Source organism: Sminthopsis crassicaudata, chromosome 5 (genome assembly GCF_048593235.1).
Source record: "Sminthopsis crassicaudata isolate SCR6 chromosome 5, ASM4859323v1, whole genome shotgun sequence".
In the NCBI taxonomy this organism is placed as follows: domain Eukaryota; kingdom Metazoa; phylum Chordata; class Mammalia; order Dasyuromorphia; family Dasyuridae; genus Sminthopsis; species Sminthopsis crassicaudata.
This window is the reverse complement of record NC_133621.1, coordinates 6519158-6532860: the sequence shown is the minus strand read 5'-3', so window position 1 is coordinate 6532860 and position 13703 is coordinate 6519158. Positions and strand designations below refer to the sequence as shown.

The 13703-nt window shown below is 40.0% G+C and overlaps 1 protein-coding gene across 1 annotated transcript in view; it reads left to right on the top strand.

The window, feature by feature from the left end:
• MEOX2 (mesenchyme homeobox 2) overlaps positions 1–12736 on the top strand; it is a 91038-nt gene extending 78302 nt beyond the window's left edge. Inside the window, exon 3 of the mRNA XM_074268174.1 lies at positions 11441–12736. Within this exon, the coding sequence (XP_074124275.1) occupies positions 11441–11665 (225 nt within the window). The 3' untranslated portion in view covers positions 11666–12736. The remainder of the gene's footprint in view (positions 1–11440) is intronic.
• Positions 12737–13703: the final 967 nt, after the last annotated feature.

The window sequence follows — 13703 nt, the reverse complement described above, 5'->3', positions numbered from 1 at the left end:
ATACTTGCCCAATGTATATCACTAGAGAACAGAATAAAATGATTTCTCAATTAGTCTGTCACAATGGCCTTTGGAACTTAAGAAGAAACTTAATGTCATGTTGAGTTGCCCTATCCATGGGTAGTTTGTACCTCAAGTGACAGGAAGAGAAATGGGGAGCCTCTGATTTCTTTGCAGCCAAGGATTGCATCAATCCTTATCTTAACTCTAGGCACCTTCTAAAAGGTGCTGTTGTAGACATTTCCTACTCTAGTGTGGGGCAGGCTGGTTGGCCTCTGAGCTTCCTTTACGGCTCCGGTGCCCTGGCCTCTAGGACATCTTCTGTGCCCCAATGTCACCGATATTCTCTCCTTTCTCAAATGGTCTCACATTTGCTTATCTTTGTCATAGTAAACAGAGGACTAGCCTCAGGGTCATGAAAATCTGGGTTCAGGTCTTGACTGTAACTCCTGATTCTATGACCTTAAGTAGGTCATTTCCTCTAAGCTAAGACCAGGCCTTTCTCCCCCATCCAGTGTCTCACATCATCTGCAGGATGAAATAGAAAATCCTCAGTTCATCATTCAAAGCCCTTTGTAACTCACCCATCCCAATAGTTCAGCCTTCTTACAACTGACATTCTCCACTTGCTATCTAGTGATATTGGCCTTGCTGTTCCAGCTTTTGACTCTGGGCCCTTTTACTGACTGTTTTTCACACCTAGGATGCCTTCCCTCTTCATTTCTACCTCCTGGCTTCCCTTCCCTGGCTTTCTTCAAGTCTCAGTTAAAATCTCATCTTCTACAGGAAGTCTTATCAACTCCTTTTAATCTAATGACTTTGTCTCTTGATATAATGAGATTTTTGACAAGCACTTAATACACTGCCTAATACACAGTAGTGCTGTATAAATGCTTATTCCTCTAAGAAGGGTCACAAATGCCAATACTGATTGTTTTTTTTTTTTATTGAAAACTATTTCATTTTATTATAAAAATTTTTGACAGTATATATGCATGAGTAATTTTTTTTATAACATTATCCCTTGTATTCATTTTTCCAGATTTTCCCCTCCCTCCCTCCACTCCCTCCCCCCGATGACAGACAATCTCATACATTTTACATGTGTTACAGTATAACCTAGATACAATATATGTGTGTAAATCCCATTTTCTTGTTGCACATTAAGTATTAGATTCTGAAGGTATAAGTAACCTGGGTAGATAGACAGTAATGCTAACAGTTTACATTCACTTCCCAGTGTTCCTTCTCTGGATGTAGTTGTTTCTGTCCATCATTGATCAGCTGGAAGTGAGTTGGATCTTCTTTATGTTGAAGATTTCCACTTCCATCAGAATACATCTTCATACAGCATTGAAGTGTACAGTGATCTTCTGGTTCTGTTCATTTCACTCAGCATCAGTTGATGTAAATCTCTCCAAATCTTTCTGAATTCATCCTGCTGGTCATTTCTTGCAGAGCAATAATATTCCATAACCTTCATATACCATAATTTACCCAACCATTCTCCAACGGATGGACATCCATTCATCCTCCAGTTTCTAGCTACTACAAAAAGAGCTGCCACAAACATTTTGGCACATACAGGTCCCTTTCCCCTCCTCAGCATTTCTTTGGAATATAAGCCCAGTAGTAGCACTGCTGGATCAAAGGGTATGCACAGTTTGATAACTTTTTGGGCATAGTTCCAGATTACTCTCCAGAATGGTTGGATTCTTTCACAACTCCACCAACAATGAAATATTGACTGTTTTTAATGCACAAAACAATACTTCTCTCTGGCAGTTTATATGTGCATAAGTATATATCCACATATGTCATTTACCTCTTTGCATACATTTGTTCAGTCCCACTAGAATAGAAACTTCATTTGCACTTTTGTTTTTGTCTTTCAAATGGTCGCTTAACTAAACTACGTGTGTCAGGCGCCGTGCTAAGTGCTGGGAATACAAACAAAGGTCAAAGACCAGTTCTAGTTCTCAAGAAGCAGCCAACACCTAATGTCAGGCACATATAGCAATCCCATTAAAATTAATTCATATGTGTTGGTTGAATGGAATGGAAAATAATTAGATAACCAACAAACGCAAACCTTAAATATACTGTACCTTGAGCTGATGAGCACTCTAGAAATATTTTCCAAAAGGAACCCAATACGATTGGATGAGATCCAAATAAATCCAAAGTAAAGTGATGGCGTCATTTAGAAGGGAAGCCATTAGTGATTGAGGGGATCAGGAAGGATTTTGTGTAGAAAAGCCCGCTAGCTGGTGTAGTGGAGTCAGGGAGGCCTGACTTCAAACTTTTCTCATTAACTCTGATACTGGGGATGCCTTGACTTCTGTCTCACATTTCTGTAAAATGTGGATAATGATGGCACCTATTGAGGTAGCTAGGTGGCGCCGTGGATAGACCACCAGCTCTGAAGTCAGGAGGACCTGAGTTCAAATCTAATTTTAGACACAACACTTCCTAGCTGCGTGACCCAAAGTAAGTCACTTAACCCCAATGATCTCAGCAAAATAAATAAATACTAAAAATAGTACCTATCATCCAGAGTTATGAGAATCAAATGAGATAATATATGTAAATAGTGTTTGATACAGTGACTGGCAAACAATAGGCACCATATTAGTAGTAGTAGTAGTAGTAGTAGTAGTAGTAGTAGTAGTAGTAGTAGTAGTAGATGCTACTTAAACTTTTTTTTGTTTGTTTGCTTTTTGGTTAGGCAGTCATGGGTAGGTGACTTGTCCGGAATCACAAAGCTAGGAAGTCTTAAGTTTTTATGGCTGGATTTGAACTCAGGTTCACTTATTCTAGGGCTAGTGCTCCATCTACAGTATCACCCAGATTTCCCTTGAAGTTGCATCTTGAAGAAAGAGGAACCATTCCAACAAGAGAGTGGTATGGCTTCTGAAAAGGCAGGGAGAGATTTAGATATTGTGTTTTAAATGATTTAATACAACCCAGTAAATTATGATACAGAGATTATTTGCTATATCACATTTTCCTCTCCTTCCTATTTATATGAAGGGGTGAGGTCATTTCTGCTTCCAATATAAATCAAGCAGAGAAATCATCCCCAGCAAGCTTCTCTTGGCAGCATGGTTCCCGAGGAGATGTTCGATACAGGGTCACATGGCCCTTAACTAATTTCAGCAACAGCCCAGTCATCAGCTTGAGGGATGTGAACGCAAAGCGAGTCATTAAAGAAACGGAAGTAGGGTCTTTGTGCCAACAAGCAGATGTTCTCAACAGTGCTATCCAGCCTTGGGAATCCTGGCCTGATATGGGAAAGCAGGCTAGCAAAGTGCTCTCAAGCCAGGCACTTTCTGCTGCTGGCTGGAGGTTGGACTTTGGAAAAAGCCCCTTTCTTTCACCATCTTTAAAGTGGAGCCCTCCAGAAGTTCTTTGAGGGAGCTCATTTCTGTTTTCTGATTCTGATCTCCATTTTCCAAACTGTTAAATCAAGCAGCATTTATGGAAATGCTTATTATGGGCCTGACACTGTGCTAAGTGCTGGGGATTCAAATAAAGTCCCCTAAGAGCTCCTCTTCTGATTGGGGGTGATGACAAATTTATAACTCTGTACATAGAAGATAGACATACACGGGGTAAATGGGAGAGAGAGAAAGGCACTGATGCTATAGGGATCTGGGGAGGCCCTTTGTGGAAGGTCGGATTCGTGCTGAGACTTGAAGGAAGCCAGGGTACCCGGAATGTGAGGATGAGGCGGGAGATAATTCTAGACATGGTGAAGGCCAATGAAAATGCTCACTCAGGCTTGTTCAAGAACAGTAAGCAGGCCAGTGTCATCAGATCCTAGAGAGCATGGAGGGATATAAGGTTCAGCCTAAATACAAAGGCTGGCTTTGAAGGTCAAAAAACGGGACCATGTATTTGATCGTAGAAGCAATAGGAAGCCTGATCAAACATTTGCCTTAAACCAATCACTATAGAGATTAAAGAAAGGTGGACTGGAGTGGGGAGGCTTGAGGCAGGGAGATCCATTTGGAGGCCATCCCAACAGTGCATGTGGTGATAAAGGCTTGTTCCTGGATAGTGGCAGTGTCCAAGTAGAGAAGAAAAGAACGTGCAAGATGCTGCAAAGCGGAAGTTGGTGAAAGTTAGCAGCAGCTTGGCTATAAGGGATTGGAGAGAAATTGGAGAATGGGACATGATGGCAAGACTTTGGGAATGCTGTGGTACCTTCAACAGTAATAGGGAAGGGAGTGGTGATTTGAGGGAAGGATAATGAGTTAAGTTTCCTATGTGTTGCACTCTAAGATGTCTACAGGGTACCCAGTGTGTGAGACATCTACTTGGCAGCTGGATTGGAGGTCAAGAGAGAGGCAGGAGTTGAATCCACTGATCTGGAAAGTATTTGCATGAGATAATTGAATCCAAGTCAGGGCTGGTAAGATTGGAAGAGACCTAGTATAGAAGGCAAAAAGGAGAATGATCAGGCAGGATCCAGATGCAAAGCCAGAAGAAGAGGCTAAAGGTTTGTCATGTGGGAGGAAGCACAGGAGCGTGCAGTATTACAGAAATTTGGGAGAAGAGAATATTAAAGCAATGTCATGACGTGTGACTGCATTGTGTAATAGATGTTCTGTCACTGGTTACCATTCAGAGAGAATAATTTAAAAAGGGAGCCTGCCATAGAGCAACACGATAATTAAAAGCCTTGTTTTTACTTTGATCACTAATATCAAAAAGAAAGTCTTTTCTTTTGACTCATCTGAATTGGCCCCATCTTCTGTCTGTACGCTTTGAAAAGGCAACACAATTTTGAAATCTCCCTTTCACAGTTGTCCTATGGGCAGAGCTTGAGAAAGGAAAGTACTCCGTTTATCTCACAGGGAGATTCCTCCTTTTCTCCAGCTACCGAATGGAACTGGCTCGCAGGAAGCCAAGACACTAAGCATGCAGATTTTTTATTTTCCACAATCGATCCATAAGCACTTATTAAGTTTCTACTCTGGGATAGCCACTGTGCTAGATTCCGGGGGACCTAGACAGCAAATTAAGTAGCCTGCAGGAGGCTACTTTCTATCTGACATGGCTATGGGGAATTCTGGATTATAGGATTTGTCCTGTTCAGCCTTAAGTTCTGGAAACTGAAGGGTTTTTTGTAGAGCCTGGGGGAGAGCAGATCCAAGTGGGGCTAGATAGAAGAGCAACCTTAAATAATTATTAATTATTAATTATTAAATTATTAACTACATATATTCAAGGTTCCTAGAATAGAGGCAGAAGGGACTTGGGGACTTATTTGGGAACAGCTTCACAAAGTTCAGACTCTATGACAAGGGACCTCGCTGGGCATCCCCTTCCTCCCATGACTGATTGCAACTTAGCCAATCATGCCATCTTTGCTTCGTTTCCAAAATGGAGACATGCCATTGGCAGAGGGTATATATGTGCCACTTTAGATCCCATAAGGGCCTAGGTAGGTCGCTACTTAAGGACCTCAGAAGCCAAAGGGTCCAACTCCTTTTTATAGATGAGGAAGACTGATACACCAAAATATGTTAATTATCCAGTCTTAGAAACTTGGGCTTGAAATATAATGAAATGAAGTAATTGTCTAATACTAGGAACTTGGGGTTTAAAAAATAATAATGAAATAGTTCCTTCCCTAAGAAGCTTACATGAGATAATTTTTAATAAGTGCTTAGCACGTGCCTAACCTGTAGTAGGTATATAATAAATGCCTATTTCCCTTCTCTTCAATTTATAATGAGCTATATTAGAAAATAGGATAGAGGAGAAAATAAGAAATAATTACAGATAAGTAAGAAATGAAAAGTAATTCCAAGTAATTTCAAGAAAGAGGTATTATTAATCTCTGAAGGGATCTTAAAAGGATTCCAATTGACAGGGGAGGGAAATTGAGGTTCTAAGAAAGAAAAATAGCTTGCTCAAAATCTGTCAAGCATTAAGGAAACAACTTTGCACCTCCTTCCTGTCAAATTCAGTGCCTTTTTCCTGACAATATTTCATATATATGCTCTTTGGTTAGATATAGAGGCACCTTTCCCACACAGTGTTTCAAACCAAAATGTTGCCATCACTTAAAAGGTTAAAAATCTGTTTTTGCAAAGTCTTGCATTCTGTGAGGATCTTGGATAAACACAGCACATCTTTGCTGAAAACTGTGTTGTGGTGACATTTGATACTAACACAACAAGTGATATCATCATCGTTTGTTGTGGATAGTTCTTTGTACAGATTTATGGGGTGACTAGAAACCCTTCTGGGCTCCCATTCCTTGGTTCTCTCCCTTCCCTCTTCCCATTTACTGCCACATCTTAACAAAGGTTCCCAATTCTGTGCATTTATGGCCCAACTCAGAGAGGACAATACAAGCCATTAATTGAGATGCAGTTGGAATTCACAAGTCTTCCCGTTTCCTCTGTTCCTTGCACATGCCAGGCTCAAGTTTCCACACCTCTTTTTTCCTTCCCTAATATTCACTCTTTACAAATTCCAAAGCAAGTTAATTTTTCAGATATTTCTATCTGATCCCTGGAGGAAATCCTGCTCGAAAGGCCTTTCTCATGTTCGAGTCACTAGATAAACATCCAGCGGGTTTCAGCCTCATATTTTTGGATACCAGCTGTGGGCAGAAAAAGAGCCTTTTTCTTGAGTTTGTTAAGCCATTAATGAAAATGGACAAACCATTCTACAGGAAGTACAATGCAACGGGAAGGGATAATTTTTGTGAAATCACCACTGTATTCAGCTACTTCTTTAACACGGGATGGGCCATTTTGCAGATGGATATAATCCACATAGGGGGAAAAAAGGAAATGAGTGTAGATTTTAAAAATGAAAAATATAAATTGTGTCTTGGCTAGTCAGTTCTTCGCCTATTGCTGCCAAGATCCCACTGACTTAATTGAAAGGACTTTCTTTTAGACCTGAGTGTTGGTGAGGATGGTGTTTTGTGTGTTCGTTCCCTCTGGGGTTTCCGTGTAGAAAATGCCCCCTTGAGAATTCTGGGAAACCCAGATGTCTCCCTCTTACAAATGTGAAAATGGACACTGAGAAATAAGAACATTTGCTTAAGTTTCCATGGAAAGACTGAAGTAGAGCCAAGAGTGAAACCCTTTTCCAGCAAAAAAATTAAATAAATAAAAAATCCAAGAAAACGTTAAATGCCACTTGAAAAACATAATTAAATTGGATCTAGCTTTCCCATTATCTGAGATCAGAGAAGGAAACAAAGATTCTTCTTCCTTCTCTCTCTCTCTCTCTCTCTCTCTCTCTCTCTCTCTCTCTCTCTCTCTCTCTCTCTCTCTCTTCTCTCTTCTCTTCTCTTCTCTTCTCTTCTCTTCTCTTCTCTTCTCTTCTCTTCTCTTCTCTTCTCTTCTCTTCTCTTCTCTTCTCTCTCTCTCTCTCTCTCTCTCTCTCTCTCTCTCTCTCTCTCTCTCTCTCTCTCTCTCTCTCTCTCTCTCCTGCTTTCCTTTTTAGCCTCAGTGAACAATACAAATCCAGGTTAAATGTTTCCTGCCGAGGGTTTTTGCTGTGCATTCTTGAATAAAGTTAAAAGCCTGGTTTCATTGACCCAGCCTTATTATGAGTGGTCGGTATCTGGGCACGTTCTGGTAGCCGTTTGGTGTTATGACCTGATGAATCAGGACAGTACAAGGGAACTCAGAGGAAGGGGCCATGGTCTGTGAGGCTGGGAAGAGTTGAGGAGACTTTTCTGGCGGGAAGCCTTACACGTGACAATGGAGACTATTCATTTTGGGGCCTGTTTAGTGTTTACTGATGGAAGGGCTTAAAATACTGCTTAGCCTCGTCTGCTCGTGGAATTCCCCATTGGTATGACCCAAGTGCATGGACACAAGTTGGATATGTAAGCAGGGAAACTTTGATGCTCACAACCCAGGGAATGGCTGCACAGAAATGCATTTTCATTTGATTTTTTAACTGCACTGAGAGGGGAAAGTCCTGGCATGAAAACTCTCTTCATTGACATGTGAGGTCTACCGAGAGGAAATATGGCACAGTGGCTGGAGCACCAACTTGGAATTTGAAAGAAGGACTGGGTTCAAGGCTTGTCCTTGTTGTATTCTATAGGCCTTAGTCAATGGTAGCCCAATGAGGAAATTCTGTTGAATTCGGTGTCATGGTATCTGAGTTTGAACTCTTGTTCCTTCTGTTCCCCCTTTGTGACTGTGGGTAAGATATTTCATCTGTCTAAGTTTGAATTTCCTCATCTATAAAATAAGTGGGTTGGGTTAGATGGCCCCCAAGGTCCATTCCAGCTCTAAATATATGATCTGAAGATCCCAAGGGCCCAGGAAATTATACTGGGTCACGAGATACAAACTGTGAACCAAACTAAACTTCCTATTGCTCTCTTCCCAAAATGCTGTTTTCACTCAGAGAACTGCCCCGGGTTAGCAGGAGGCAGCAGTCAGGGGGAGGGAGGGAGGCTCCGAGCCTTCTGCCACTAGGCTTTCCAGTACAGGATGCGGCCTCACCCATGACTATAATAACACTGAGCCCTCTGAGCCCCAATGGCACTGGTCTCCCGACTGTTCCTCCCACAAAGCCCTCCAACCCTCCAGATACCGTATGTTTTCTCAGGCTTCTCTATATCCCTGGCTTTTTCTCCCTCTGCATCTTGCTCTCTTGGCCCCTGAGCTACCTAGAAGTCACAGCTAAAGTCTCATATTCTCCAAGAATCCTTTCTGGGTCCCCCAGAGACATGGACAATTAGTTAATGGTACAAATAGACAAGATATAATGCACATGCATGATATAGGCCATGAGTGAGCTCCGGAGGAGCTCACAATCAAGAGCAGTGGCTAATGAAAAGAGAAATCTGGCACTAAGAGAGGAACCAGGGGTTTTATCCCAAGATCCTAAAGACTATACATGGGGAACATCAAAGAAGCAAAGTCTATTAGTAATTTAGAAACAACTAGTTACCAATCGTGAGCTCAGCCGCTAAATAGAAAGAAAAATAATGAGATAAAATAGGAAACTGGGCTCACTGGCTAGACCTTATTGGACCTGGATCAGGAAGATCCAAATTCAAATTCTGCCTGAGATACTTGCTACCTGTTTAACCTTTACCCATAAAAATGGGGATAATAATTGTGCTATCGGAGAATAAAATGAGATTATATCTGTAAAGTGCTTCACAAACTTAAATAACTCAATAAATGTGAGGCGTTATTCTACTGTCTCACTCCAACTTAGTGGAATTTGTCTTAATAACTTTTTGTATCATTTTCATAAAATTAATTACAAAATAGATTCCCTGGGAATCCACATTGCTAGGTGTGACCCTGTAATGAAGTATGTGGGCCATGAATTGGTTCTGGGAAGATCAGTAAGATTTGGTTAGGCAGCTCGAGGGGGTCTCGATCATGTCTCCTTTTCCCTTTCTATGTGGTTTAAAGAACTAGTTGGGTTTCTCATACCTGCACAGTGCTTGGTATAGATTAGCTGCTCTCTAAGTAGATTTAGTAGAAGTTATTTGGGCTTTGTGACCACTTACTCATAGCATGACTGTGTGCCCCATTTGATAAGCAGCTTTTTGAGGACTTCACCTAGAACAAAAAGGGCACCAATCACTGGGAAGTGATCTAAATGGACAATCTGGACTCTCTACCAGATCCAATACAACATGGCAGTCCTCCTTTCATACACCGACTCTTGCCGGCAGTCCTCCTTTCATACACTGACTCTTGCCTTATTACCAGGCATCCCTTCATGGACTCCAAAGCACTGAGATTGGTCTAGAGAATTGCAGCAAGATGTAATTCTTCTTTCTTTTTGACATTTTCCATTGTATCTCTTCTCCTTTCTCCCTAATAGCCATTTCTTAGGATAAAGAATCTTAAAAAAAAAAAGCAGGGAGGAGAGGAATCCTACACTTCTGACAACTTAGAGTAAAAAAGTCTATGATATGCCATGTGGTAGGCACATAACCTCCCTCCTCCCCCCAAAACAACAATAACAAAATAAATAGGAGGAACTACTTTCTTTTTCCTTTTCTTTGGGGCTATTCTAGGTCATTATCATTATCATTTTAAATTATATTTATTTATTATTATATTATTTATTGTTCTTATTTTTAAATTTCTATTTCAATTATTGTTTATCTATTTCCCTTTCAGTAGTCATCACAGATATTGGTTTTCTGATTCTGCTTACTTCACTTTTCACTATTTCTTAGACATCTCCTTCATTTCTGCATTGCTCAGATGCATCCTTTCATGGTATCGCCATATTTCATGGAATTCATCTATCCCAACTTGTTTAGCCATCTCCCAATAAGTGGATCTTGACTTTACTTCCTGTTCTTTGATAATATAAAATATGCTGCTATAAGTATGTGGTGTTTGGTGCCTCTCTTTTTGTCAGTGACCTGCAGGGCTATAGACCTTGCGGTGAAATCTCGGCATCAGAGGAGATGGACACTTAGTGAATTTTTTCACAGAATTCTAAATTAAGGGGCAGCTAGGTGGTGCAGTGGATAGAGCACCGGCCTTGAAATCAGGAGGACCCGAGTTCAAATGTGATCTCAGACACAACATTTCCTAGCTGTGTGACCCTGGGCAAGTCACTTCACCCCAGCCTGAGGGGAGGAAAAAAGAATTCTAAATTAATTTTCTGAAGGGTTAGATAATTTCACAGCCACACCTGCAGTCTTATGGTGTGTCTGTTTCTCCCCAGCACATCCGCAGCAAGGACTATTTCCATCTTTTGGCAAGTTTGCTAATTTGCAGGATGTAAGGCGAAATTTCATGATCCTTTCTATTTGAGTTTCTTTTGTTATTAGTACTATTGAGTGTATTCTCCATTGACTATTAATAGTAGTTTATAATTTTTTTTGACAATTTGTTCATATCATTTCGCCACTTATATAGTAGATAATAACTTTTGGTCTTGTATATTCTGGTTGTTTGTCACTATATAAATAGCAAATACATGTCCAGAGATATTTGATGTAAAGGCTTCTCCCCCACCCCTCAGTCCATCATTTCTTTTCTTATTCTAGTTTAATTACTTTTGTTCATATAAAAACTTTTTGCTTTGATGGAATTGACATGATGTATCTTTTGCTTACCTAGTTGATGAGTTCCCATTTTATGAATGAATTCATATTCAATGCTTATTATTTGGATGTGAATTCAGCCACTCCTTCTCCTGCTGCCATAGCTAAGCTAGTAAAAAATACAGAACTAATGAAAAGTTTTCTGTCTTCTGCAGTGTGTGTGTGTGTGTGTGTGTGTGTGTGTGTGTGTGTGTGTGTGTGTTTAATGGAAAATCCTGAATTTTCATGTGCTGTATCCATTTTAAATTTAGAGTCGTATATACAATATTTTTTAAAAAATTGACATAAGAATGTAAATTTGGGACTTAATTTTTTTTCTTTTCTCACCACTCCCTTTTTTATTTGTTTTTCAAGGTGAAAGTCTGGTTCCAAAACAGGAGGATGAAATGGAAGAGAGTAAAAGGAGGCCAGCAAGGGGCAGCTGCCCGGGAAAAGGAACTGGTGAATGTGAAAAAGGGAACCCTACTGCCTTCGGAGCTCTCTGGCATTGGCGCCACGGGCCTCCAGCACACAGGGGACTCATTAGCCAATGATGACAGCCATGACAGCGACCACAGCTCCGAACATGCTCACTTATGATACCGAGCGCGGGATGCGCCGAGCGAGCGCTGTTCTCAGGAAAGAAACGCTAGCATGGCGAGCCTTACTTACCCAGACATGGTTTACAGAGGGAGAAGACTATGGCAATGAGCATTGGCTTTCTGAGAGTCAGCCTTCTCCTGCTTGCCGCCTTGAGCTGTGGAGGGCTGACAAGTGCCACTTCTCTCTAAGGGGCCTCCATGGTGATGATGCTGAAGATGGACTTGCTTGGAACATTCCGCACTCGTTGGCCACGCCTTGGACAATGGGCTGGTCTTTGCTTAGCTTGCACTGAAAAAATAAATTGCTATGGAGAGCAAAATAGGAGACATTTTATCCCGAACAGTTCCAGGGCCCCGAATCACTGTTTATTGGATAAGAAATGTATTTTAACTCTGTATATATTTACCTTATGGCATTTTCCTGTCTTCACTAACTTTTGCAAAGCATTCATATTAGCTGATGGCAATAGACACTCCTAATGACAATCTTCATGTTGTCTCCCTTCTGTTTTTCTGTTCCAAAGACAGAGCATACATGTTAACTTGTGTTCCTTCCAGTAGAGGAAGATGGAGTAGAAGAGAAGGAGAGAACACATCCTTTTTTGTACCACAGACAAAACAAATCTTCTGTTGCATTTACTATCAACTGCTGCTAATAGGGTATTATAGACTTAACCTAGCTCCTCCATTCTTTCTATCGTATAGCTTGAAGAAAAAGTTTTGTTTTTTTAAAAGGATCATAAAATCCATCATCTTTCAGAAGAGTTTGGGTGCCAACGATTGCCCAGAGTCATCCCTATAAAACATTAGAAAACATTAGCTATCACTTCTACAATGGGAATAAACCAATTAGCCCAAAGGCAGATTTTTGTTTTTATTGTTGTTTTTCAATATGACATCGAATAGCAAGAGATTAATTGCAAAGCAGTTGGTAGTTGATAGTTCAGAAACCGTCTCCAGCTTAATAATCTTGTTGCATATGTATGTTTACATATAGAATACCAAAGCCTTTATAGAAAACATGATTGTAATTTGTAAAAATAAAAGTTTAATAAATGATCCTTTTAAAATAACGGCATTTCTGTGATTTCCTAAGAATATCTGAAAACCTCGTGTTACTTATTGAGTAATTAGAGAAATCCTTCTGTTTTAGTTTGATGCAGATTAAAACAGTGTTTGTGTCAAACTGAACCTTCCTTCCGGGATGAACCTACTCCATTTTGCCTTGATTCATGACAGAAATTCATATCTCATAGAAAAAAAATGCATCAAGTAAATGAAAACAGCCAAAAACAATGAAAGCTCATTTCAATATTTTCAATGATCCTCTGGATTGTATAGATTGTAGTTAGATTTACTTTATGGAATTTTTTTTAATGCATGAGAAAATATACCATAGGATTTTTCAACATAGGTGATAAAGAACGTGACTTCATTTCTCTCTTTAAAACAAATCAGTAGAAGACAAAATTATCTGTGAATCTTGAGCGGAGAAAATTTCTGAGGATAATTTTGTGTGAAAAATAAAATGTCCTCTCAAAGATGTCCGTCAAGAGTGCTGAATCTCCAGTTGGGTGATAAAAATATAGATGTCAAAGAGACCAATGAATTAAATGATTCCATGTCACTCCCATCCTATTTGCTTATGCTGTTTAATGAGTGCTTTTTATGATTAATATTCTAGTTTGCCCCTCCTTTTTTAATTCTCCATTATCTGTTCTAGCTTCTACCTTAATTTTCTTGTATATACCTATTTTAAACATTAAATTCTATGCTTATTATTCTATAATAATTTAGATAAGTCTAATTTATTCTTCATTGAGATCTGTTATACTCATCATCAACATTTTATTCTTGAAAGCACACCTTCTCTCTTAGGCTGACTGCTCCGGAAGAAGTTTTGGCCGTGAACTCTCTCCTATTCCTACTCTAAATCCTTTGGACTAGGGTCTCCTCACTTCCAGGGTCTATGTCAGCCATTTTCTGGATTTCCACTTCATATAGTTCTGTGTCAACATAAGGGAATCTATTTAAGT